This window comes from Ailuropoda melanoleuca, chromosome 4, assembly GCF_002007445.2.
Source record: "Ailuropoda melanoleuca isolate Jingjing chromosome 4, ASM200744v2, whole genome shotgun sequence".
Classification (NCBI taxonomy): Eukaryota; Metazoa; Chordata; class Mammalia; order Carnivora; family Ursidae; genus Ailuropoda; species Ailuropoda melanoleuca.
In genome coordinates this window covers 115,294,500-115,318,095 of record NC_048221.1, presented here as the reverse complement: position 1 = coordinate 115,318,095, position 23,596 = coordinate 115,294,500, and the positions used below count along the sequence as shown (strand labels likewise).

The following is a 23,596-nucleotide window of genomic DNA, read 5'->3' as shown; positions in this document are numbered from 1 at the left end:
CTGCGCACAATTGCATAACAAATGCTGGCCCTCACCCTGTTAGCTACAGTCCCGGGGTACATAGTCAGAGCCTGAAATGAGATGAAAGAGCCCACACAAAGATTGTGGTTTGAAATTCTTTCTTAAATAAATTATGTATTACCAAATACGGCGTGTTAGGACCTGCAGGGACAGCTGGTCACCTTGTTGTGACCATTATTGTTCCTGGAGCTCTACCTTTCAAGTGACAACACTATGTATTTGGTTACTCCTGGAGGAATGGGGACTGGAACCTGGGGGCCCTTCAAGACTTGGCTATTACTTGACAGCTAACTTGATTCACAAGTACCTAAGTACTTTTTAAATTGGCACTTAAGTACTCTCATGATTGAGTCTTACCGAGTTATTGTCAACACCCAATTCAGGTATACAGATAAGCCATCCAGTTTTGTAAGTCTGTAACTGATTGTATTCTTGGGTTTTGTTCTGCTGGCTTTTCTCCATTTCTTCATATTCTCCCATCGCATGATTTAAATTTTCTGGCCCTTTTTAAAGAGGTAGGATGGAAGATAATGGAATAGTGTATGAAGTTTGCAACTCAAGTGTCCAGATGGAAGATACGGCCTTATCTCCATAAAAACTGAAAACAGAGGGGCACCTGAGTGATACAGTTGGTTGAACGTCCAGCTCTTGGTTTTGGCTCAGGTCATGATCTCAGGGTCATGGGATCCAGCTCTGCATCAGGCTCCGTGCTCAGCACAGAGTCTGCTTGAGACTCTCTCTTTCTGCCCCTCCCACTCATGCTCTCTCTCCCTCTCTCTCTCAAATAAATAACTTAAAAAAAAACCCAAAACCTAAAAACAGAAAAGGAAGGTGACAGAATGAGGTCTTCCTCTGTATCTAGTACTGTTTGTGTCATCTTATTTATAGCCCTTAATGACAGTAGCTAACATTTCTTGCACACTGACTGAGCCAGCCCGAGTGCTTTAAGACCAACAGCTCATTTGATCTTCACAACTTTCCTCTGGTAGCACCATCCTCATTTATCATCACAGAACCCCAAGTTTAGAGGTCATGTAACTTGCCCAAGGTCATACAGCTCAAAAATGGCGGAGCAGTGTGTTCCTAGAGCCTTGGCTCTGGACCCTGCAGGAGGACTGCCCCTGAGACAGACCCTGAACTGCACTCCAGGTTCACCAGCAGCCTGAACGAGGCTCCTCCCCCGTGAGCTAGGAACTTATCATATTCTTTTGGATCCGTAAAACAGCACCTGCCATGTAAGTAGGCGCTCAGAAGTTATTAATGAATAAATGATGAGCGAGTGAGTTAGGGAGCAAGGGAAAGCCTGGAGTAGGACATCGGGCAAACTCCTCTTACAGATCTCCATCTTAGCTGAGTGAAGCGGCGAACCCTGATAAAGGTTTGCTTAACCAAAGTCTCAAGTGCTGACCCTGATCAGATGAAGAAAGAGTAATGTTAGAATGCTTCTATTTGAAAATGCACTCTGAGAATAGAAAGCAGGGTGTTAGGTGGAGTGTGTTTGGCACACGGTGGGCCCAGATGTCTCCAGGCGAGTTGGACCAATTACTTTCAGGTTGACCGCGCAGCCTGCTGATGAGCCCCGAGCTCTCGACTCCTTCCCAGGGCGGCCACAGGGTCTTCCAAGACCAGTGTGTAAACTGTGGCTTGTTCTCTCTGCAGTTCAGCCCCTGTATCCAGACTCGCAGAGTTTAAGTGGGGCTTCCGCAGACCCTACAAGGCTAACGCTCGCTGTCAAATTTAATGTACTGCTTTTAAGACCTGCCTTGCGAGTACATAGGTGCTGCTGCCTTGTTTCAGCTAGAACTTTTTTTTAATGTCACAATTCAATATTGAAAATACTTTTTTTCCCCAATAACATCAGATATAAATGCTGCCTATGCTGATTCTTAATGTCAGAGGGACCCTAAGGACACAGTCCTACTTTCTATTAAAAAAAAAATCTGTTGTATAATTAAAGGTAAGATAAGGTGCTGGGGAGGGAAATTTTGGCTCTAAGGTGTATAGGACATGCCCTGGATGACTCAGTAAGAAAAATGCAAGAAATGTGAACAGGTGTAAAGCTAGCCTGGCTGCCACACCTGATGCAGGAGATAAGAATTTCATTGTCGCTTCGAAGTCTTGATGTCAAGCCTGATGTGCTGTTTCATCTTGGGCTGTGGCTGGATCCCACCCAGGTGACCACTGGGACCTGCTGGGGGGATTTGTTTGTTTTGATGACCTGGGGGATTTCGGAGCCAACACGGAGAGTATCTCCTATCGAAAATTAGGAACAACATGGGTACTATTTTATAAGGTAATGTTCAATATCACAACTTAGGTTGCCAGTAAATAAATTCCATGCTTGTGGTTGGGCAGATGGCTAGTTTCTTTCTACGAGTTCTGTTTCTCTGAAACAAGAGCCAGTCTATTTCCCATCTCAGACAGGAAATCAAAGAGGTATTTGTAGCTTATCAAAGCTAGATAATGGGAATATAAAGGTCTGTCATATTATTCTATCTACTTATTTTTTTTTTAATTTCCTTAATAAAAACTTAAAATGTGTGCTATGCACAGAGTTATTATATGAAACTGAACGGAGTTTCAGACAGGTCTAATAATTCTGCTTGTCTGGATCACACCAACTCCTGAATAAGAGATTCCCTGGGCATTGATTCTTCCTAGTTCTCTGGACCTAGGATAGACTGTGATTGAATCAGACAACAGACAACCATCTTTCTTCCTGGCACCTGGCTTTCTTGGATCTCTTAGTTGGGTGATCCTGGTCCTACGTGGGACAGTGTTGAAGAGCGTGAGGCTTTTCTTGACGTGTGTGGCTTGAATAAGCCCCTTCAGCATCAGCTCATGGAGCGGAGAGCGTGCTGAGTACCTGTGGAGGGCTGTCAGCTGTCAAACGTGCTGTTCTCCTCCTCAATCTTAATTTTATAGGAACACCCTATTCTTTCCCATAAATGCTGATGATACCATTTGAATCAAGCCGCCCTTCAAATTTAATTTCTCTTAGGCTGCCAGAAAAGTCCGTACCAGGCACATATCTGGGTGGGAATTCCTTAAAACAAGAAAAAATGTTTCCAGCCCTGCCCATAATACTTCCTCACTGAACAGTATCTCAAATGATTAAGCTACTGCTTCTGTGGCTAGGAGTCAAACATAGTTCGGCTGACCCAAGAGGCCGTGAAGTCAGAGATGCCACAAGGTCACATGATATTAACATTCTGGTACATCAAACAGGGATCAAAACTCAGTTTATGGGTGGTATTGTTTCAGTGCCATGGACGGTGCTATTATTAGTAGGCCAAGAATAATAAAATACTCGTAATATCTCAAAGACTGTTAGGCATGCTGTTTCATCCTTTAACTCTAAGTGTCCTGGAAACCCATTCCATAAATGGGAATTAAAATATGGCATGGTCTGTTTTTTAGCTTGTCCAAATAAGGCCCTGTGTTGGATAACAAACGCACAGCAGAGGGCTGTGTGTTAACCTAGGTGGGTATGTAACCTAAAGCATCAAAACTTTTTCTTGGATGAATTTCATAATATTTTGATTTTCTCTAGTCATTTAAAATAGTTTTAGATATTTCAAATAACATGAGAATGTTATTGTTGAGATGATTAGAAAAACCTCTGATGTTACAGTTTTCAGCAGTCCTGGCTATGAAGCATTTTCCTGTGAATGTGGCCTGCGAGGGGCAGGTAGCTCTTTATTTCTCCTGCTGTCCACTTCCCATACCTAAAAGGGCATTATTGCTAGGTGTCTCCTAATTTTCCTACGTAGATAATAATTGGGTCTCATAGTTCAGACTTGGGCCTGCTAATTTTCATCTAATCAACAGAGGCAGGAAAACATAGTCTGGAATGCTAACTATGTGAATGAAAAATATTTAGTCATTCTTGAAATGATAGGAATGTTTTTCCAACAAGCTTAAATAAACACAATCTCTACTGAGACTGTGTTAAACTTTTTTTGGATAAGAGACAACTCTTAGGCAACCAAACAGAAGTTAATGAAGGTTATTAAGAAACATGCCCTTCAGAAAAGGCTCATGGACTTTTGAAAGAGGAAGATTCCGTTTTCTTTATGGTACAACCATTGACCCAGAAGTCGCAGAATTGGTTCTCTTTTAGCTTTTGTCAGCTTGGTAGAATTTAACATTTTAACTAATAATCCCATTGTCTAGCTTTTCAGAGATTTTCCGCTTTACCTAACCATGACTGTGTTAGACCATCTTTTTTTGCAATCCTCATTTTCGTCTCCTTCCCCACTGTTGACTTCCATGCTAGGGAATGGACTGGTCTCAACACACCTGTTTTAAAGCACCTGATTGTACTTTTCGCAGGAAGCTTGTTTGTTTATATGTATACGGGGTTCATTGATAAAGTAGCAAAATTAGTTTTAAACATACCAAGATTCACATACCCAAGTGGAGTGTTTTTCCTTTCAAAATAGTTGTATGGGAAAACTGTACAGTTCCTGCATAAATATGGTCGTTCAAAATATTTTTGGTACTTCTCTGTTGAAACTGGCTTCGGAGCTCACGGCACATCCTCATGAATGCCCTAAGCGCCACAGACCCTCGACTTTCAAGGTTTTTCAGACTCTAGGAAATAGTCACAGTCATTGACGTCTGAGTCTGGTGAAAAAAGTGGATGATCTAGCTGGGTAAAATCGTTCAGAGGAAGCAAAAAGGGACAGTAAAATAAAGGCACTTTGTCTTTTATGACATAGTAATTTGCTCTGGAAAGCAACTCCAAAGAGAAGTTTCAAATAGAATTTTAACATGAACAGCATTTCAGCACAAGCATATAGCCTCTGAAAGTGAGTGCTTTTAGCAATAACACCTATTTGTAAGTATAACTCCTGGTGTGTTTATTAAAAAAAAAAATCAATTCACTTAGAACATAGTATTTTTATGACTTCTAGGGGCTAGAAGCATTTATTTAAATGGTCATGTATTATTTTTGTGAAGTTACAGGTGCTCCATTCAAACATATTTTCAAATAGATTAGACTAAAATAATTTCCCTATAGAAATAACTCTTTTAAGAGAGGTAGTGATTCCTACATGATTTATTTTTAATATCCTAGCTCTCTAACTCCACTAATGGTACCATTTTAAACCATCTCACTGTATGGTGTCAGTTTATCATATAAGAACAAAATGATGTCCCATTATTTGATACATGAGGGTTAGCTTCAGAGATTGTAACCCAGTGAATTGTTTTAGAGGCCCTCTTTAGAGGTGTGTTCTGTGCTGTGTCTGTCTGATTATTGAAGATAAAATGTCACTCAAGTGTATAAAATGTCTACTGCAGTATTGTTAAAAAAAAAAAAAAAATCCTTCAGGAATGAAAATGTCTCCTGAAGAGGGTTCTTCGGCCTTTTGTGGATTTTCCATTAGAGGTAGAGGGGCGCGGAGCTGGCGCACACCCACACGTCCTCACCTCGGTCTGAGACTCCCACATGCTCCCCGTGTCCATCAGCATGCACACTGGGACATCTGTTACCGGGGGACTCAGCACGGCCACATCTTGATCTAGGGGTCCTACCGTCAGTTTCATCGAAATTCAGTAGGTAATAAGGGATCATGAACATTGAGTGCTCTTTTGAAATTTGTCAGAAACACGAAGTGATGGTGATGCCTTGGCATTTCACACATGTTTTTCTTTTTAATTTGAGTTGACTTAGTAGCAGTTAGACCGTATTTGTACTTACCGTTTATATCTACAGAATAGCTATTTACACATCAAGTGAATTTTACTTTCACATCTGAGAGATGAGCTGGATTTATCACGTTTGTTTGAAACAGAGCCCAGTTCAGGTGGCCAGACCCCTGGAGACCACAGAGTTTAATGCTGGTCACCAATCAAAAATAAGATTCAGGACAAGGCTCTAGCTCTGATTTCGCAACACCACTGTGAAACACAATCAGGAATCCCCAAGAAAGTTCTAAGGCCAACAAGTACTTGGTTTCCGGGGGGCCTTAGAGCCCACAGCCCTCTAGGTTCGACTTTCCACCTTGGCTGCTGGAGCAGACGGAGAGCGGAGTCTGTGAGCCACGTCCCCCACCAGGCAGGACCTCACAGCATGCACTCCGGGTGCTGACCTCATCCCTGGCTGCAGTGAATTCTTTTCTACTCAAAATTTACCTTGGCCCTCATTTCCTCACTTTGAAAAAGTATACATGCATGATAAAATTTGAGACTGCTTTGGACCTGCTTTGGAATCCTGCTAGGTATATTTAATGCTTGTTGGGGTATTCAGCACCTACCATTTGCTCATGCCCGTGCCTTGTACTGTGGTCCTGGCACCATTACTTTGGCCATCAGTCGGAAGACAAGAGATGGTGTTCTTTTTCACCTTAATTAGAAAGCTGTTGCCCTGCATATCAGTTCACTTTCTAAAACAATTCAGGGAGTCTCTATTTTATTAAAAATCTTATCTAAAAAAAATACTTAGCAATGATAATAATCCGTTTGGGATGACCATAGGCCTCACAGATTGAGAGGGATTGGCATAACCAGATCTTTTCAAGATCATGACTCTTCCCTGCTTTCTGGGAACCAGGAGATTTTAGGCCAGATTAATTCAGTAGGGATGCTCTACAGTCCTGTGACAAACACTGAGCACATTATTACTTGAGTGAGACGCCCCCAGTATTGTTAAGAAAGTACTGGTTGAACTATCTCTTACTGTTGACATAAGTCTTAATTTGGTCCCACGTCTGAAACTAGGATTTGCTCATCAAAGACAGCTTTTAGAGATGGGTCTTCTATATCCTTTTGCAACTTGAGAGTGGCAGACTACTGGCAAAGTTACCAAAATATTCTATATTTTAATGTAATGAGTTTGCCCTCCTCCCCAAAGATCCAGCAAGGCCCCCATCATGAGAGAGGAAGAACGGGGTCAGCCAGGCACACAGAACCATTGTTTCAACTCACATTGAATAAGCTGATTATGAAGAGATTTCTGTTCTCTTCGAGACACCACGGACACAGTCAAAATGCAGAACAATGATATCAGACTGCCACTCAGCAAATGTGAAAGGCGCCAGTGGCTGGTCACTAACACGCTCCAAAGCTTACCAGACCATATGAAAGGATGTCATGGACCGACCCACATCCCAGATGCTTTTCCTGGTATCACTGGAGATAGAAAAGGATGCTTAGGTTACAATGGACAGGGTTCAGAATGCCAAAGCAGTTGTACCGTTTATCAGCTGAACATTGAAGGCCTGCAAAAGGGCACATAATTCATTTGCTCAGCCATCCTCTGAGACCAGTTCAAGCTCCAGGCAGGCAAGATAGTCATGACAATGGTAATTCTAGCAAAAAGTAATATCCACATAACACCTGGCGTTTGTCGTCCCTGCTCTGTGATCTTACCTGAGCCTCACAGTGATGTTGTAAGTTGGAATAGTGGATATTCCCATTTCATAGAAGCCCAAAGAGGTTCAGCATCACATGTGAGATAATGAGGGAATAGGGACTCAAGCTAAATCTCCTAACTCCAAATCCACGTCCTTGGCCTTGCTTCTCTTTAGACCTCCATTGTGAGAAGGGAGAGGGTGAGGAAAGTTAAGTTGGTGACTATGAAAGTACTTGACCGTCGTGGCTCAGATTCAGAAACTGTTCTTGCTCCTGGCTCTATTCTCAGTGCTGAGATCCAGTTACCATTATTCTGACCTTTTTGTGGCCTGGCCTTTGATCCTGTGAGTTTTCCTGAGCCTCTGCCTGGCTCAGGAATTTGGACCTTGCTGTTTGACCTCCGGGAAAGCCCGTTGAGGCTGCCCAGGGATACGGGCCCCACCTGAGGGCATGCGCACCACTCTCCCCAGCTGTCCCTGTGCTGAGGCTCCCCATCTGCCCAGCCTCGTCCTCTCCAGGCTCGGGGCCCTGTCCAGGGGCGCTCACATCTCCACTGAGGAAAATAAATGGGCTCCAGGTGCTGGGCACTGAGATGACATCATCAGTGTCCTCGATTGCATTCCGGTTTCCACTTGTCCCTTTTCTCCTTCTCCCTCTTGCCGGTCTTTGTTTCCATCGCAAGGTCAGTTTGCTGAGCACTAGACAAAAGTGCCGATTCTTCGTCACCCACTAGTTGTGTTGCTGAATTGAGTGCGTGCCCAGCCCTTTCCAGGACTATTTTAATAACACTTTACTCCTTTGGCACCATCAGTGAATGAAGATAGCCCTAGAAGTAAATTCCCCAGCTCATTGAAATTTGGGGTGTCAGATTTTATGTTAAGAATTTTGAGGGAGACCTACAGTGCTTTGCATACTTGCCTACCTTCCCAACCGAAGATATAGGTCATAATCTCACCTGCTTGAGGCAGTTGAGGACCCTCACTGGGTGTCTCCCAGAGACCGCTTGGGTTTGGGGATTTTCGCCTAGTTTGCACTGTATTCTTAGAGTCAGGTTCACAGCAGCCTTCTGATCTAGCTTGCTGCTCGAGAGAGGCTCAGTTATTGCGTGCCCACCCTGTGTAAGGGGCTGCCACAGCAACGAGAAGCCTAAGGAACTCACTGTCCAGTCCCCCAAAAGGTAGGAAATTAGAGATTCAGCCTGTTAAGGACAATCCTGAATGGGAGCCCTTCTTCATCAAAAAGTGTGCCCTGACTCTCCGTGCTCAGGCCTCTTTGTTCTTATTTATTCATTCGTTTAGCATGACTGTGGGTCAAGTACTAGGCTTGGTGCTGAGGTTATAAACCACGAATAAACCATTGTTCTAATGCAGGGACCTTTCCTCTCTGGTCCTCAGCCATTTTCCAGAGGATTGGGTTGAGGTACCAAAATTCTGACCACCTGACACACCCCAGTTCAAGATAGCTATTAAAATGTATTTGTAAATGTGACCCATTATTTCTGGTTAAAGATTACCAAGATCCATCCTCCAGGAAAATGAACAATAAAAATAATATGCTAATAAAATATAAGACAAGTATAAAAGATGCAAATTATTCTTGGAATCCAATCATTTTGTGAGCTCTCTCAAGCTGAGAATTCTTGGAAAAAGATATCCTCTATATAAAAAATTTTAGTTTGTCTTTTGTGGTCTTTTAATAATAACCTCAGAATCCTACTACTGTCTTTTCCTATTAAATATGAGATTGATAAAGGAAGAAAAATATCTCTAACAGCCAAGTTCCTTGGAAAAAGCATACAAAGTTAATAAATAGGTCTAAAGTAAACATATGGTCACTTCTCTATCTGACCATAAAATAATACAGATCTTGGGGACATTTTCACACCATTCATCTTAAAATAAAGAAACTGCTCTGTGATAAGTACTTTAAAAATTACAAGGATGTAGGTGTTGTTATGAGAAATATATACAAAGGAAAAAAGGATCACTAAGTGTGTAGTGGCTGAAAGAATTTGAAAACTCCAGCTGTAGCTTTTTTTCCATGACTTCATGAGACTTTCGTAAATACACATCCATACCCCATGGAAATCCCCACCTTCCAGATCAGGGGACTTTTGTATCCTTAGCCTCTCTCTTCTCATCATCTACATGAATAGTTTCCCCTCTAGCTTCATTTGGGAAAATTTCATCTTTATAGCACTTCTCTTCCCAGGCTGTAATTATGTTGACAGTTTGGTGATTTATTGGAATGATTTTCTGACTAGTTATGGTCACATTGGAAAAGCCACTGTGGTAACAGAATGACATATGAAGACACAGTAAAGCAGATAAGCTATCTCCTTTGGTTCTGTCTTTTCCAACTTTATCTCCAGTTTTATGGCCCCGACCAGGCACACAGTACCTGGTAGGCTGTAGGCGACCAGATAGATTTAGCCTTAGAAAGTGAGTGAAGCTTTGGAATTTTCCCACTCATTAGCTATTCACAGGACTTAACCAAGTCCAGCCCCTAAATAAATAAATAAATAAATAAATAAATAAATAAATAATTTTTAAAGAGAATCTTAAGAGAATGCCTGAATTAGGACTGAAAAGAGAACATCATTGTTCATCTCTGTCTCTAAGCAGGCTTGTGAATTTACAGACAAGAGCCATGTAACATTAGCCAAACCATTATTGAAATCCAAAAGGAGGGGTAAATCAGAGACAGATAGGAGTAAACTTCATGTATCTTGTTACTTCTACTTGAAATTTTTTTAACTCATAAAAAAAAGTAAGAATGTATCTGCCTTAAAAAAAACCGCTACTTTTTCTAGAAATTTGTTTATAATGAGGCTTTTTCCGGAAAGACTTCTCTTAGCGTGTGTGTGCGTGCAGGCACATGTATGCACTCAGGGTGCTGCTAGACATCTGCTGCCCACGGCCGGGCCCTCCAGCCCTGCCACGCACCCCCGGCCGCAACAGGGTGAGGCTGCACTCCTAGAGATGATCGAAATCTGGAACTTGAGCTAATGACCCCCCTGCTGGAGGTGGTGCTTCAGACAGACCCGGGAGGGATGGCTCTGGATGTCTTCCACAAGTACTTTTCCAGAATTATCCACCCATACTCAGGAGCTACTAATTGGCTGTCAGCCTTCCCAGGGTTGCTAATCAGAGAGAGTGCTTCACACCTTTCTCAATGGAGATAATTAGTATTATTTGCGGGAGATAAACAGCTCGTAGTAATCAAGGTAATGAGAAAAACTTGGTGTGCATTATTTCAAAACCAGAAGTTCAGTGGAGTGATACAGATTAGAGACCAAGTTAAAAGCATCTATTAACATTTTCATTTAAGCTATAGCCACTCGAAATATAAAAACTGGTGATTATATAAATTATTTCAGGATCAAATTCACATTATTACACACTTTAAAATAACCGAAGATCAAAATATGTTCTTTTTCATTCTGTTGTTGTCCCAAATGTGTTAAGCTATCTGATATGGCAATAGGACTGATAATCAAACTGTAAATCAACATCTTAAAAAGGTTAAATTTGAGTTTCAACTTCTTCCCATTCTTTTTGGAGAATTTTCTATAAAATAACGAAAAGCAAGAAAGTAGTGAGTTTAGATTTGCTTAACACATTAATAGTTCCTGAATAATCAAATATATGTTATTTTATGGTCTAGTGATATGGCCTTGGAGTTAAAATAATGGTTTTATTTTAAGTTGGTACTCCTCATCAAATTAACTGTGACCACAGGGCCTGAAAACCTCCATTGAGGAGATACAATTGCTCCTAGGAAATACTTCAATGTAAAATATTGGTGGTTTTCTTCAGAAACTTAGTTTCTGAGGCTCTCTAAATCTTGAAAACTTGGAATGTTTTCCTGGAAATATTTTTACTGGGAAAGGCCTTTGTTGGGCTTTCTAAGATATGAAAAATAGTTATCCCTAAATTTTAAATAAATGTAAAATAAAAAATTAATATGTGTTTATGTTATTGCATATTATAACAGGTCTCCTTCCAGCATTTTGTTCTCTAAGGCTTTAGGATAAGAATCGATGGCTGAACATCTGCACTCCTGACCCAGTCCCAAGGGTTCTTGTAAAAATAGCTCTTCTGGACAATGTCAGGTGCTCAGAGAATCTTTAAAAATCATGCAGGAAGACAGCAGGCTGAGGAGAGCAGCAATCCCCACTCAGACGTGGGGTAGGAAACAGCGAGCGAGCAAACTGGATGTAGATGTAACAAACACCCATTTTTGTTCTTTATTGCTTCTAGGCTCAGAAAATATTTCTAGAATTCTTCTCCACAAAGAAGCTGTTCCAGGGTTCCCTTTAGAAATAGTTGTAGCCAAAGACAATGAATTCCTGCTGTTTCAAGCCTTCTTCCTTTGGAGGACTTTAAGGTATTTCTTTAATTCCTCAGCTGATTCAATACAAGATGAGATGGAATTTCAGGCTGATCCTGTAAGCAGTACCTCACTGAACTTCCCCTTGCCAGATACCCACCTTTCTGCAAATATTTGCTCATTCTCCTAAATGAGGAGACCTGAGACCATTTCTCTCCTTTGAAAGGGGCCCACGAACACATCTCTGCCCAGCCAATTTGAAGGGGGACCAGTTTTCTTGGCTCCAAGCAACAGGCATCGTATACCATGATGCATCATTGTCTCCAAAAGTCTTAGCAGGACCTCAGCTGATAATCCTCAAACCTGCCAAGGGCACAGCATCACCATCCTCCTTCTAGAAAGGCATGTACTGGCCCATCATCTCAGTATCCCTTGTAATATAAAAGCATAGAAATGCAGGGTTTACATGAGAACCTTCTGGTCTTCAGGTCAAGACTCATCAGGATATTCTCCATGTTCAGAACACCGTTGCACAGACCAAGTGTGAGATAGTCCCCGACACACACAGTTCAGGGTACTCTAACAAAGCAGCTCACACATTTCACACATATCACCAACACTTCCTCGAGCTTCTTTATGTGTATGGCTTAGAAATAATCATTCTATGATACCATGATTCTAGAGTCTTTAAAATTACCTGTTCCCACCCCAAGAGCTTCCTTGGATAGGAACTTTACAAACAATCTAATTAAATTTTAGTCATTACTCTGTAAGGACCCTAAATGTATCATTGGTTTTAAATGCTCCAATTCAAGATGGTATAAAATGGGTCTCACTTTGGAGTTCATTATTGGGAATAAGAAATTGAATTGCAGTGGTCTTTCTTTCCCCAAACACTGCTCTGCTGTTTGTAAGAGGACCACCTCTGAGAATACATGTGAATGCTTTGGACTGAGAGCAAACTCTCAGATCTGTTTATGATGATATCAGATCTTTCATTAGATAATTTGTAGTTGCATATTCCTGTTGTCATATTGTTCTTATAGAAATTTATATATTATAGAGAGGGCCTCACAGGGTAGAACACTGGGCACTACAATGTTGAGAGAATGATGGAAGGGAATAGAATGTAATGCATGACTTCAGATGAAATGTTAGACAGCTAGTTGTCTACAAATGTGTCTCTTACAGATCAACATTTCCTCCAGTGACCTAGGACAACAGCAGTAAGTACCCCCTCCCAAATCGTGTGTCACCACCCTCAAAAGGCTTTTAAAATTTGTTCCATTTTGTACTCGTAAAGGAAAACAATACTTATTTGTTAAATGTCATAAAACGAGACGACAGGTGTTAAAATACTCCCTAAAAACATTTAGATTTCTATCTATATTGACTGTATCAGTGAGAGTTTTTGTATTCAGCCAACCTGTTAAGGGAAACTGAATAGTTCTAGAGTAAGTTGACAATTTTTGTGAGTAAATGGTTTTGTTGAGTTTTTCCGTCTTTTAATATTAAATATTGAGGGAGACATAATTTGAAATGTATACATTCAATTTCTTCCATCTGATGTATCATAAGTGAAGGGGAAATATAATTTTAAAGGTACAAAATAATTTTTTGTTTCTTGCTTTCTACCATATTATCTGAGACTTGGAAGACATCCAGGAAGACTTGTTTTATCTGAAATATTTACCAGCATCTAATAAACAGCCCTTCTATGCATTTTCTTTTCATTTGTTAAACTGAGCAAAAGCTATCATCCTGAATGTTGTGGGAAAACAGGTTCAGGACATTCTTCTTCTGGAGAGATGTTGCTTGATGGACGTCTGTGACTGTCTACCGAGCGGAGGAAGCTGTCTGGATAAGTGTGGGACTGTTCAAGTCAGTGTTGAGGTTCTGATCCTTGAGCCACCCCATTTCTTTTTCCTTTGACTTTCTAGCCACAGATCAGAGTTCTGATTTCATGTGTTGAACATAAGTATCAAAAATAGCATTTACAGCACTCTCCCCTTAACAAATCCCTAAAATTCACCAAAAGTCAAATTGTACACTACCCTATGCATTTCCAGGATCGGTGTAATCTGCCCAAATACATTTTTCTGTAATACATTTTCCGAAGGCAAAAGTCGTTCATGAACTTAAATGTCAGTTAAGAATACAAGGTTTGGGTCCACACAGATGTGCTCAAAGCACTTCTTTACCCATAAGCCATTCCCTAAAGCATGGACATAGAATTCAGAATCCAGCCCTGATTTTTGCTCTCATAAACTCTAGAACGTAGACCTAACTCCTTTCTCTGTGGGATGGTCTATAGTGTGGTTACTTAAAGGTGATACAGGTCCTCAGTTGTGTCTGACGTTTGTGGTTAGAATAATGTTGACAAAACATTGGCTGTCTTGTGGCTGAAGGCTGAAATGGAATCATTATTCTGGGTGACTAATAACAGTAGCAATAAAAGAAAAACCACATAGGTCCGATAACCAAAGATGTTGACAGTAACTTTTAAAAGAATGTCAGAAAGCAGCACAGCTGTATCTTAATTCACGGCATCTTAAAACTTGCCTAAACTTAAACTACTTTTTGATGTTTACAGATACCTGTCAGAAAGGATGCTTTCGTGATTGAAGGAAATTAGGAATTTTACAGCAGTGGAAAAGTCATATAAAGATTTCAGGGCAGTGTTCTTCACACTGTGTTGCAATAAAAATAGAGAATGTGCTCCACCCTCTTCACACGTATCTGTCCAGGGAGTGTGCTCATGAGAGCATCTCTCCAGTAAGTCACAGTTGCCTGCTACCTGTGAAGAGCTGAATCATTGGCCTCTTTTAGCAGATGGATAAAAATGTAGAACTCTTCATCTTAGCAGTGGCGGCTAAAACACTTATTTTAGTCTCTCTTCCATGGTAACGGGAAACGAAACTGGAGAAGACAGTGTGAACTAATGGATAGAGTGTTGGACGGGAGGTCAGGAACCTCTGTTCTGTTCTATTCCCAGCCTGCTACTGGGTTGCTATGTAAACTTAGATAAGCCAGTCACCCTCTCTGCACCTCATATTTTCCATTTGTGGAAACATAGGTAGAGACATTCCGTACTTAGCTCTTCACAAAGATACTGTGAGAACCAGCTTACTCTGAAGAAGTTCATAGTATCTTTTGGTTAAAAAGAAGCTACATAAATATGTCCCTGGCCCTGTTCCTTTTGACGACACCCTGCCCACAATCTTACGTTATGTAAGTTGTCACTTATCTGCACTGCAAAGCAAGGACATGACAGTGAGCTTTGTGCTGCATGGAAACCGAGACTGTGACTCTGGAGCCAGAATGCCTGGGTTGAGTCTTGGGTCCATCACTTACTAACTCTGTGATCTGGGACAAGTGAGCAATCCTTGATTTCGTCATCCATAAAATGGGGAAAATGAGAGCACTTATCTCCCTGGAGGGGGATGAAGCTTGAAGGCATTTATAACAAGCATTGCAAACATATAGACTCGTAATGCACTATACGGAAGTGTGTAACTGCTTTTATTACCCGGGATAAATCTTCCTTATTAGCATGGAAGGGAAGGTAAAGCATCACCTTTGGCTTTTGTGTCTTCTAGGCTTTTCTTCCCAGAATGGCCACTCACTCTTCCTGCTGACTGCTTGTGTCTGACTCTGCCACTCCCATAACCTCTGGGCCCTGAGGATAAGCTCCTAGTCCCTATTATCCATCATATCATCTGTAATAATTGAAGGAGTGTCACATAAAAGACAGGAAATCCAGATTTCAGAAGATTTGCAAAATGGAGAGAGAATTGACAGTTGGAAGCTATGTCCTGATTTTTATAGAGAATAAATGCAGAGAACATCAAGAGGAAATAGAAGCATAGTTAACAATTTACACGTTGTTGATTTAACCTCTCCTGTCTGCTTTCTATAGCGGTGACCATCGGGGAAGTATTATGTGAGGGTACCAAGAAATACATAAATTGCTCAAATGTAAGGAAAAAGAGTTTTTGGGTTTTCAAAAATCTAAATAAAAATCTGTTTCAGGGGTTAAAAACATTAGGAAAGTATAAAAGTTTAGGGTTTGATGAAAATTATTGATTTTTTTTTTTGCAACTTACTGTAGTGTGGGATTTCAAAGATTGAGTAGCGTCTAAGAGCTAATCATATGTTTCATTGACTTTTTTTTCTTTTTATTATTAGAACCAACCTACATCACAATTGACCCACCTGCGTGTGGGGAGTTGTCAAACTGTACGCTGACAGAGAAAGACTGTGTTTATGGTTTCAGACTTGACCACAGTGGTTGTCGAACCTGTCAGTGCAAAAACCGTAAGTATACAGAAGATTGCACTTTTTTTCTGGGCCTAATAGGATACTGTCAAAGCATATTATGTGATTGAATATCTTTTTCATTCCTATTGATGACATTCCCTTAGCAACCTGAAAGAAGAAAAGAAAATTTGTATTTAACGCACACACAAAAACACAGTCATTTGGGGGGGAAAGAGGTGCTCCTTTATTCTGGTTTTCACCTTCACTGTATTCGGATACTCCTTGCTATCCAGCTGCATCACGGGGGGCAGCCCCCTGGGCTTTGGAGTACCCGTTTTCCAACCACCCACTCAGCTCTCTCTCTAAGCCTGTTGCTGGGGTCATCCAATGACAAGGCGGTCACCCGCACAGAGGCTGTCACATTCCACATGTGGCAGCCATAATTCTTAGAATGTTGATCCCAGCTCTCTTCCATGTGGATTCCGGTCACACCATGCCCTCTGAAACTTTAGATAGAGGACATTGCATTGCTTCCGGGGGGGGGAAATGAATTGTCCTTCATGTTTAAAAAGATTTTGAATCCCCCTTATTCAAATAAACATCTTCAGTCATCTCAGCCATTCCACACGTGACATAGTCTTTAGAACTTTCTTGGTCCTTTCCATCTTTGACATACCTATAAAATGTCACTGTCTTTATGTACACGTGTGGCCCAGAAACAAATCAGGATTTGGTCTGATCCATGCAGTGCTGTTGTGTGACGTAAGTTCGCATTAACGCTTTGAATTACACATTGTTGGGTAATCTTGAGTTGACAAGTAGCTAGAACCACTAGGTGCTTTTTACATCAGCTGCTGGTAGGTGGTTCTTCATTCATTCTGTATTTAAAGATCTGGCTTTTTTTTTTAATGATACAAATACAGGGCCAGATTACACAAATTATCCTGAGAGTTATAAACCATTTTCCAACTATTTGGAATATTTTTTAATCTTGATCATGTGATAAGCATAACTTGCATGGCCTCATCCAAACTCTTGAACTAAAATAAATTGTACAGAACCAAGGACAGATCCCCATTGCACTGAAGACCTTCCTGCAGAATGACACGGAACCGTAATCCTCACTCCCTCAGTGATGTCACTCAGCTAACATGTCAGCTCCGTCTCCACGAGAAAGTCTTGAAACATTCCATCTGTATCTTATCTGAAAACACATTGTATTTGCCACACTCTCGCTGGAAACTCTATTTTAAACATAAAATGAAGTTAGTTAGACATGGCTTATTCTTCATGAACCTACAGTGGCTACTGGTGGTCATTGCTTTCCTTTCTAAATGTCACAAATCATATGTTTAACCATTCTTTCTGCAGAATTTTCAGTTGTGAATGCCAAGCTTGGTTTCTGTAGTTTTGGAATCCTTTGTCCCTTTCGAATTAACATTTGGTGGCCTCCTTTAGTTTCCTGAAATCTCTTTCCATTGTCTCTGATCTCTCAAACATAGACAATGCTTCTATAATAAGCAGATTCTCTGTGAGCCTCTGGTATAATTATCATGGGCTCAGAGGCTTGGAATTACTTAATGTAGATAGATGCTTACTTTCTGACTTACCAGTTATCTTGGGCTTTATGTCCTCTTAACCTTAATTGTCTAAGACTTTCTTTTATAAGAATACTTCTGATGAAGAATACGGACACAAAAATAGGAGTTGAGTGATTCAGTTTCTTTCAATTACATGTCCCCATCACTCTGCCTGCCTGCTGGAGTTGGTGCATTTGAAACGGAGTTTACAAAACTGTTGTTGGGACTCTGGTGGTTACCATCTTTAAATGTCCTAGAAGCCTCCGCGCATCGGGGCTGTCCTGTTTGGAAAGCTGAGTTCATTAGGGAGCTTGCCTTGACACCCACGTATGTTCACTTAACTGGCCAACTTTGGTTTTTTTGACACCGAGATAATTGGTATTGTATTGTGAAGAGTTTATATTTTAGTATTTCGCAACCATCTTGAACTGCACACCTTTCTGATCATGGGAGCATACCTAAATTGTTTTCTGAACATTATGAAGTCTAAAAATAGAGATTTCATCATGCCTGATCTCCCCGCCTACCGCCTTCACCTGGCCTTTGCTGTTGGAACTTTTTCGCCACATGGTTATGCTTATATAAGACCCCTGGCACTTCACAAGGAGCCCTTTGTAGTTAAGTCCAAAGAAACAATTTTCTTCCAGTTGTCATTGAAGCAAGTAAAAAATGGATCACTGGCTTTTTGCAGAGTGAGACTATTAGGAAAATTCTGCTCTGCCTGTCTTTGCGGTAGTGTTGCCCTCCGGCTTTGTAACAGGACCATGAGCGCATACTCCCTGCCGAGCACCTCCAGTTCATTAGCATGTCGGAAGAAAGAGGAACCGGAGACTGTTGTATTTTGTGTCAATGATTTTTTTTTTTTACATATAAATCTTTATTGGCTGTTCATTTTGTGAGAATTTTATTTATTTGCAGAGATCTCTGATCTTCCTTCCTTCCCTCCTCCCCCCTTTTCTTCTTTTGCCCCCTGTAATAGAGCAACTGCCGAGTTCTAGGTACTGTAGTGGGTATTTATGCCACAAACATGAATACAATACAAGACCTCCCCTACGGGGGGCGCCTGGGTGGCTCAGTCATTAAGCGTCTGCCTTCGGCTCAAGGCGTGATCCTGGAGTTCTGGGATCGAGCCCCACATCGTCCAGCTCTTCCACTGGGAGCCTGCTTCTTCTTCTCTCACTCCCCCTGCTTGTGTTCCCTCTCTTGCTGGCTGTCTCTCTCTCTCTGTCAAATGAATTTAAAAAAAAAAAAACTTAAAAAAAAAAAAGACCTCCCCTAAGAAAAATCTCCTGTAACCAATACACATATGGACTATCATCATTTCAAGTCAAATTCTATAACTTACAAGTCTTATTACAAGGTAGCTTTGGTCCTGTAGAAGAACCCAGGCACGTGCTCACACCAGAGGAGGGAAGGAGCTGCCCCGTCTCCTAGGGCTATGCAGGGCACTCAGCAGATGGTTGGTTGAGCAAATGAGCAAGGAAGGAGCCATCAGAATTGGGGATGCCATCGGACATCATTTCTTGTTTAAGATCCCTCGTGTGGTCTTGCCATTCCGACCATGTGCCCATTTTATCACACTGAGAATCTTGACCTGGGTTAGTCTTTTGCCATCTCACTTGCTGCCACCGGATACCTAAGAACATAATTAAACACCAAGAGGCATTTGTCAGTTTGTCTGTATCATACAGGAGTCTGGTCATAGAGCATTCTGCTCTCACTCCATCCCGTTAGCAATCCTGACACCTCTCTGGAAGCCACACCTGTAGGAGGTGAGTCAGAGTCAACCAGACTGCCCAATGCTTAGTTGTCAGACCCGTGTCACTGTACGTGTCTCGCTCTCCTCCCAGGCCCTGGCCCACATTAGCCTGTAGCTAGCTGATCACGGCAAGTGGCTTTACTTCTCTGGGCCTCTGTGTCCTCATCTGTAAAGGGCAAACAATAGTACCTAACTAATGGGTTATTCTGAGGACTAACGAAGTTAATGAATGCAAAGCTAGCTTTACCAGCCGACATATGGTCATTGTTACTCTGTTTACAGAAAATGATAGCTGTTTTATAACACATCCACTTCTGAGTCAGCCCAAGCTGGCTGATACGGAAAGCCCCCAGCTTCCCCTCGTTTGTGCCAGTACGGAGCTGCCTCTGGTTCTTCCGTCTCTGAGGAAGCTCACACGAACAACTTTCCTTTTACCTTTTAATTTTAACCGTCAGATATTCTCATTCTTTTTCACCTGGTTTTAGAAAAAGGATACTTCCTTGCACTGAAAGATGGCTTAAGTATATTCTCTTTCCCAGTGCAGCTACTTGATAAATACTGATTTTGTCTAAATTTCTCACCTACGTTATTTTTGGGGGTTTTTGGTTTTTTTCATCCGGCTAAACCCCATTTCATATGCAGTGGCCCTAATCATCCACGCCTCCATTTTCTGTTAGGGATTAAATCTGGTTTATATGGACCACTGGCATCAAGATTGCTTAAAATAAGACCAGTGCCCAATAAAATTTCTCCCCTGTTCATTGCTTTGTTGTTCATTCATTCATTCTTTCATCTAGCATTTGTTGACTGCCTACCATATGCCACGCACTAAGGATACAAAAAAGATAAAAATGGACTTTATCCTCGACTAATAAGAGTCTGTAATGATGCAGTATAACCAAGCATATTATACACAACCACTTTCAGATTGAAATCAAAACCCAGTATTAACAACTCCTTCAAAACATACGTGGAAGATATAGGACAAAATATTCTTTTGTGTGAACATACTGTAGCTTTGCTTCTTTAACCTGTAACAAATAACAATCTTAAAACACTGCTCAGCAAAGCAATGCATCAAAGGCATACAGAGAATTTAAATTATCCCTGACTCACTTTCCTATATTTAGAATAAAGAAAAGAAATACGGTAGAAGATGTTTAAGTACGAGAGCTACAAAAGTTAAAACTAAAATCATTTAGGTATGCTGTTAGTAACCTAATACTTTGTCGGTGTAAGCTATTAATAACGTTACTTTTTAACCAAATAGACACGCTACACTTCACCATATGAACTATATGTAGCAAATGACATCGGTATGAATTAAATGCCATCCATCTTTTGGTGTCTTATTTTCGACATCTTTAAATCAAGGGGATTTGACTGGATTATTTTTAACTTCTCTTCCAGTTTTAATGTTCCGTAATTCTAGGAAGTAATAATGCTTTTATTTAGAAGCTGATGCAGGCATAGAAAATTAATGGTAGCCAGAAGAAAAAACCTTCTTACTTTTCATGAAATATATATCCACATCAAGCATCTAAAGAAGGTTGCAGCAACAAATACAGGGAGGCAGGCTCCATGCTTTCGTTTCATTATAACTCAGAACTAAAGGAATAATTAAAGCCCAGAGTCAAGTGGGACAAGCATTTGTAGTGTTGCATTTATTTAATCGTCCCAGGACCTTCGTGGTGTTCTTAACTGACAGGTTAGTGGGAATTGCCAGTGTCCACGAGTGTGGAGGGCTGCAGCGGAGAAGGGACAGAGTCCCATTGGTTTCAAATGCAGTTACGTGGTACTCACTTAGACTGAAGGACCGATAGGTACCATTGTGTATTGGGAGCAAACAGCACTTTTCTCCAGAGTAAACGGAGTTTACTACATAGCTGTTACCACCGTAATGCACAACTTCTGTACTTTGCCATTATTTATCACTTTCTCTTCAATGGTAATTCTCCCCTATAGATAAGAAAGCATTTTTAGATCGCAATAAAGTCATAATGCTGAAAAATTATGAACATAAGGCCACCATTCTTTCCTGCTGCCTCAAGTGATGTACTAAAGCTTTTCAGATAAACTTATCAACCCCCACCCGCCTATAAATAAGATATTTCTACTTGGTTCCGCTCTTTATGTAAAGGTTTGCTTTAATGATACATGTATAGTAAGAAAAGTCCACAATTGATACATGGATCTAGGACCACCTTATAGCCTTTAATATTCTTTCTTTCTGTGCTAGAAGGTGGTATTTTGAGATGTTTAGGAAGTGCCAGTATTTTTGAAGATCTTAAATACCAGCAGAGTAAGTTTTTCCATCTTGTGATTTTTCTCTTAATATGGCAGCCTTGGTGAGAGTGGAGGAGTAAATAGCAAGAACATCAGTCGATTCATTCACTCAGCAAATGTTTATTGAACATTCACTCTATGCTAAACACCATGATAGCACCTAGGCTGTATAAAGAAAGAAAATAAGGCCTTACCCCAGAGCGCCCCTCTGAGAGGGAAGAGAACGGAGACAGGCCCGACCCACAGCAGGCCAGTGAGCAGCCCCAAGCCAGGGCAACAGGAGAGCATCCCGCCCCCGGTGGTGTAGCCCATCTCCGGTCTGGGAGTGCTCTGGATTTGCTTAAACATAGCCTTCTGTTGGAAGTTCCCTTCCATGGCAAAGCAGAGGTAGTTACAGACAAATGTAGCTTCTGTCAGTTTGTTTCAACTTTCTTTAAGGGTGAAAACCATTCTAGAATGAAGTCTATGGAAAAACAACGTTTTTATAGGGCCAGAAAAAATAAAGGCACGAAGGTGCTCAGACTCCAAAGTTTGAAGGAATTGAATCTCCAGGGATGCTGACTTTGGGATGTTGTTGGAGTGTTTTTATCTTCTGTTTCCCAACATAGTCTGCTTGGTGTTGCGACTTAAAGATTCATGGGATAGAGAAATGGGTTCACAACTTCAGTTTCGGTGTCAGAGAAAGAAAGGTGGCTGTGAATGTCTTCTCCCTCCTTCATCATCCCTTAATGATGGAAAGAGAAGAAAACTGATGACCTTTCAAGTCCTATAATTACAAATTTTTAAATGAGCCATTTAGAATTTCGCTTTTAAGGATGCAAATTAGTAATCAGTTGCTTCGCAGTATGATAGAGACCCACAGGGTTATATTAAATATGTGTAATGAAAGGTTTATGATCAGGACAAAGTAGAAAATTATACCATAAATCACATTTTCCTCTCTAAAAGATAGCAAATTAAATGTTCATGTATTGCCAGCTAAGATTCACAAAAAGATGCTCCCTTAAAATATTTATGTGCAACCTGAACCCATCTCACCTATTAATTGTAGTTCAAGGTTTAATTTTAGATGGTAAGGTATGCGCGTGGAGGGGACACACGCATTCTGTTTTTCTTAGTAACGTATGCATTATTTGCAATATTTATGCTTTCAGGGTGTCCAAATAAAATACAGATTCATTTGTTATTCTGACAAAAATAGACTCTGCTTCCCATCTTGCCAGCCCGTGCAGAGCAGTAATCAAACATGGCTGCACTCTTGCCATCGCTGTGTCGACCTCTTTACATTTGATTGACTTTCAGACTCTGCGTTCAATCCAGACAGGCGTCCCAGGTTGCTTCAGCACGCCACCAAGCACGCTTTTCTCACCTGAATGTTTGTATTCCCTACATTACCCTGCGAAATCCTACCTCACACCTTTTGAAATCTTCTGGAAGACATTTACGAAGCTGATCTCTCTAGTAGTTCCTTTGCCGGCCACCATAGCTTCTTCCCCTACCCCCTTTTTTTAAATTCTAAAATAATGTTATAACTGACTAACAGAGGACAGCTAAACATCATTCCAAGTTCTGCTAACAGAGAAAGTTTGAACATTTCAGATTGCGAATAAACATTAACATAGACGTTTTTGGCACACACGCTTTTTAGTCAATTAGGCTTATCCAAAGACGTGGCTATCTGTCGGTTAGGAAAAAATACCTAAATGAAACACTGACGATTTCCCTTTATATCATGTTGTTAGACTTGTGTCTTTTTAAAGAAAGAGTAAGAAATCCTTTAGGCTGCATATAATATGCAGTATTATAGGATCGTGTCTAAAGCCCCTAAGAGAAGACATTGTGTGAACATTGAAGAATGTGTGTTATCGTGAGCATTTAGTAGGAGCAAAATATATAATGAAGTTTGGGGTGTAAGTAATTCTCACATTTTTTTTTAAAGATTTTATTTATTTATTTGACAGAGATAGAGACAGCCAGCGATAGAGGGAACACAAGC

The 23,596-nt window shown here is 40.8% G+C and overlaps 1 protein-coding gene across 1 annotated transcript in view; it reads left to right on the top strand.

The window, feature by feature from the left end:
• The window catches only part of CRIM1 (cysteine rich transmembrane BMP regulator 1), a 108,876-nt gene that overhangs the window by 58,062 nt on the left and 27,218 nt on the right, over nt 1-23,596 (top strand). The window contains exons 6-7 of the mRNA XM_034657293.1: nt 15,904-16,032; nt 18,966-19,193. Coding sequence (XP_034513184.1) covers nt 15,904-16,032; nt 18,966-19,193 — 357 coding nt within the window. The remainder of the gene's footprint in view (nt 1-15,903; nt 16,033-18,965; nt 19,194-23,596) is intronic.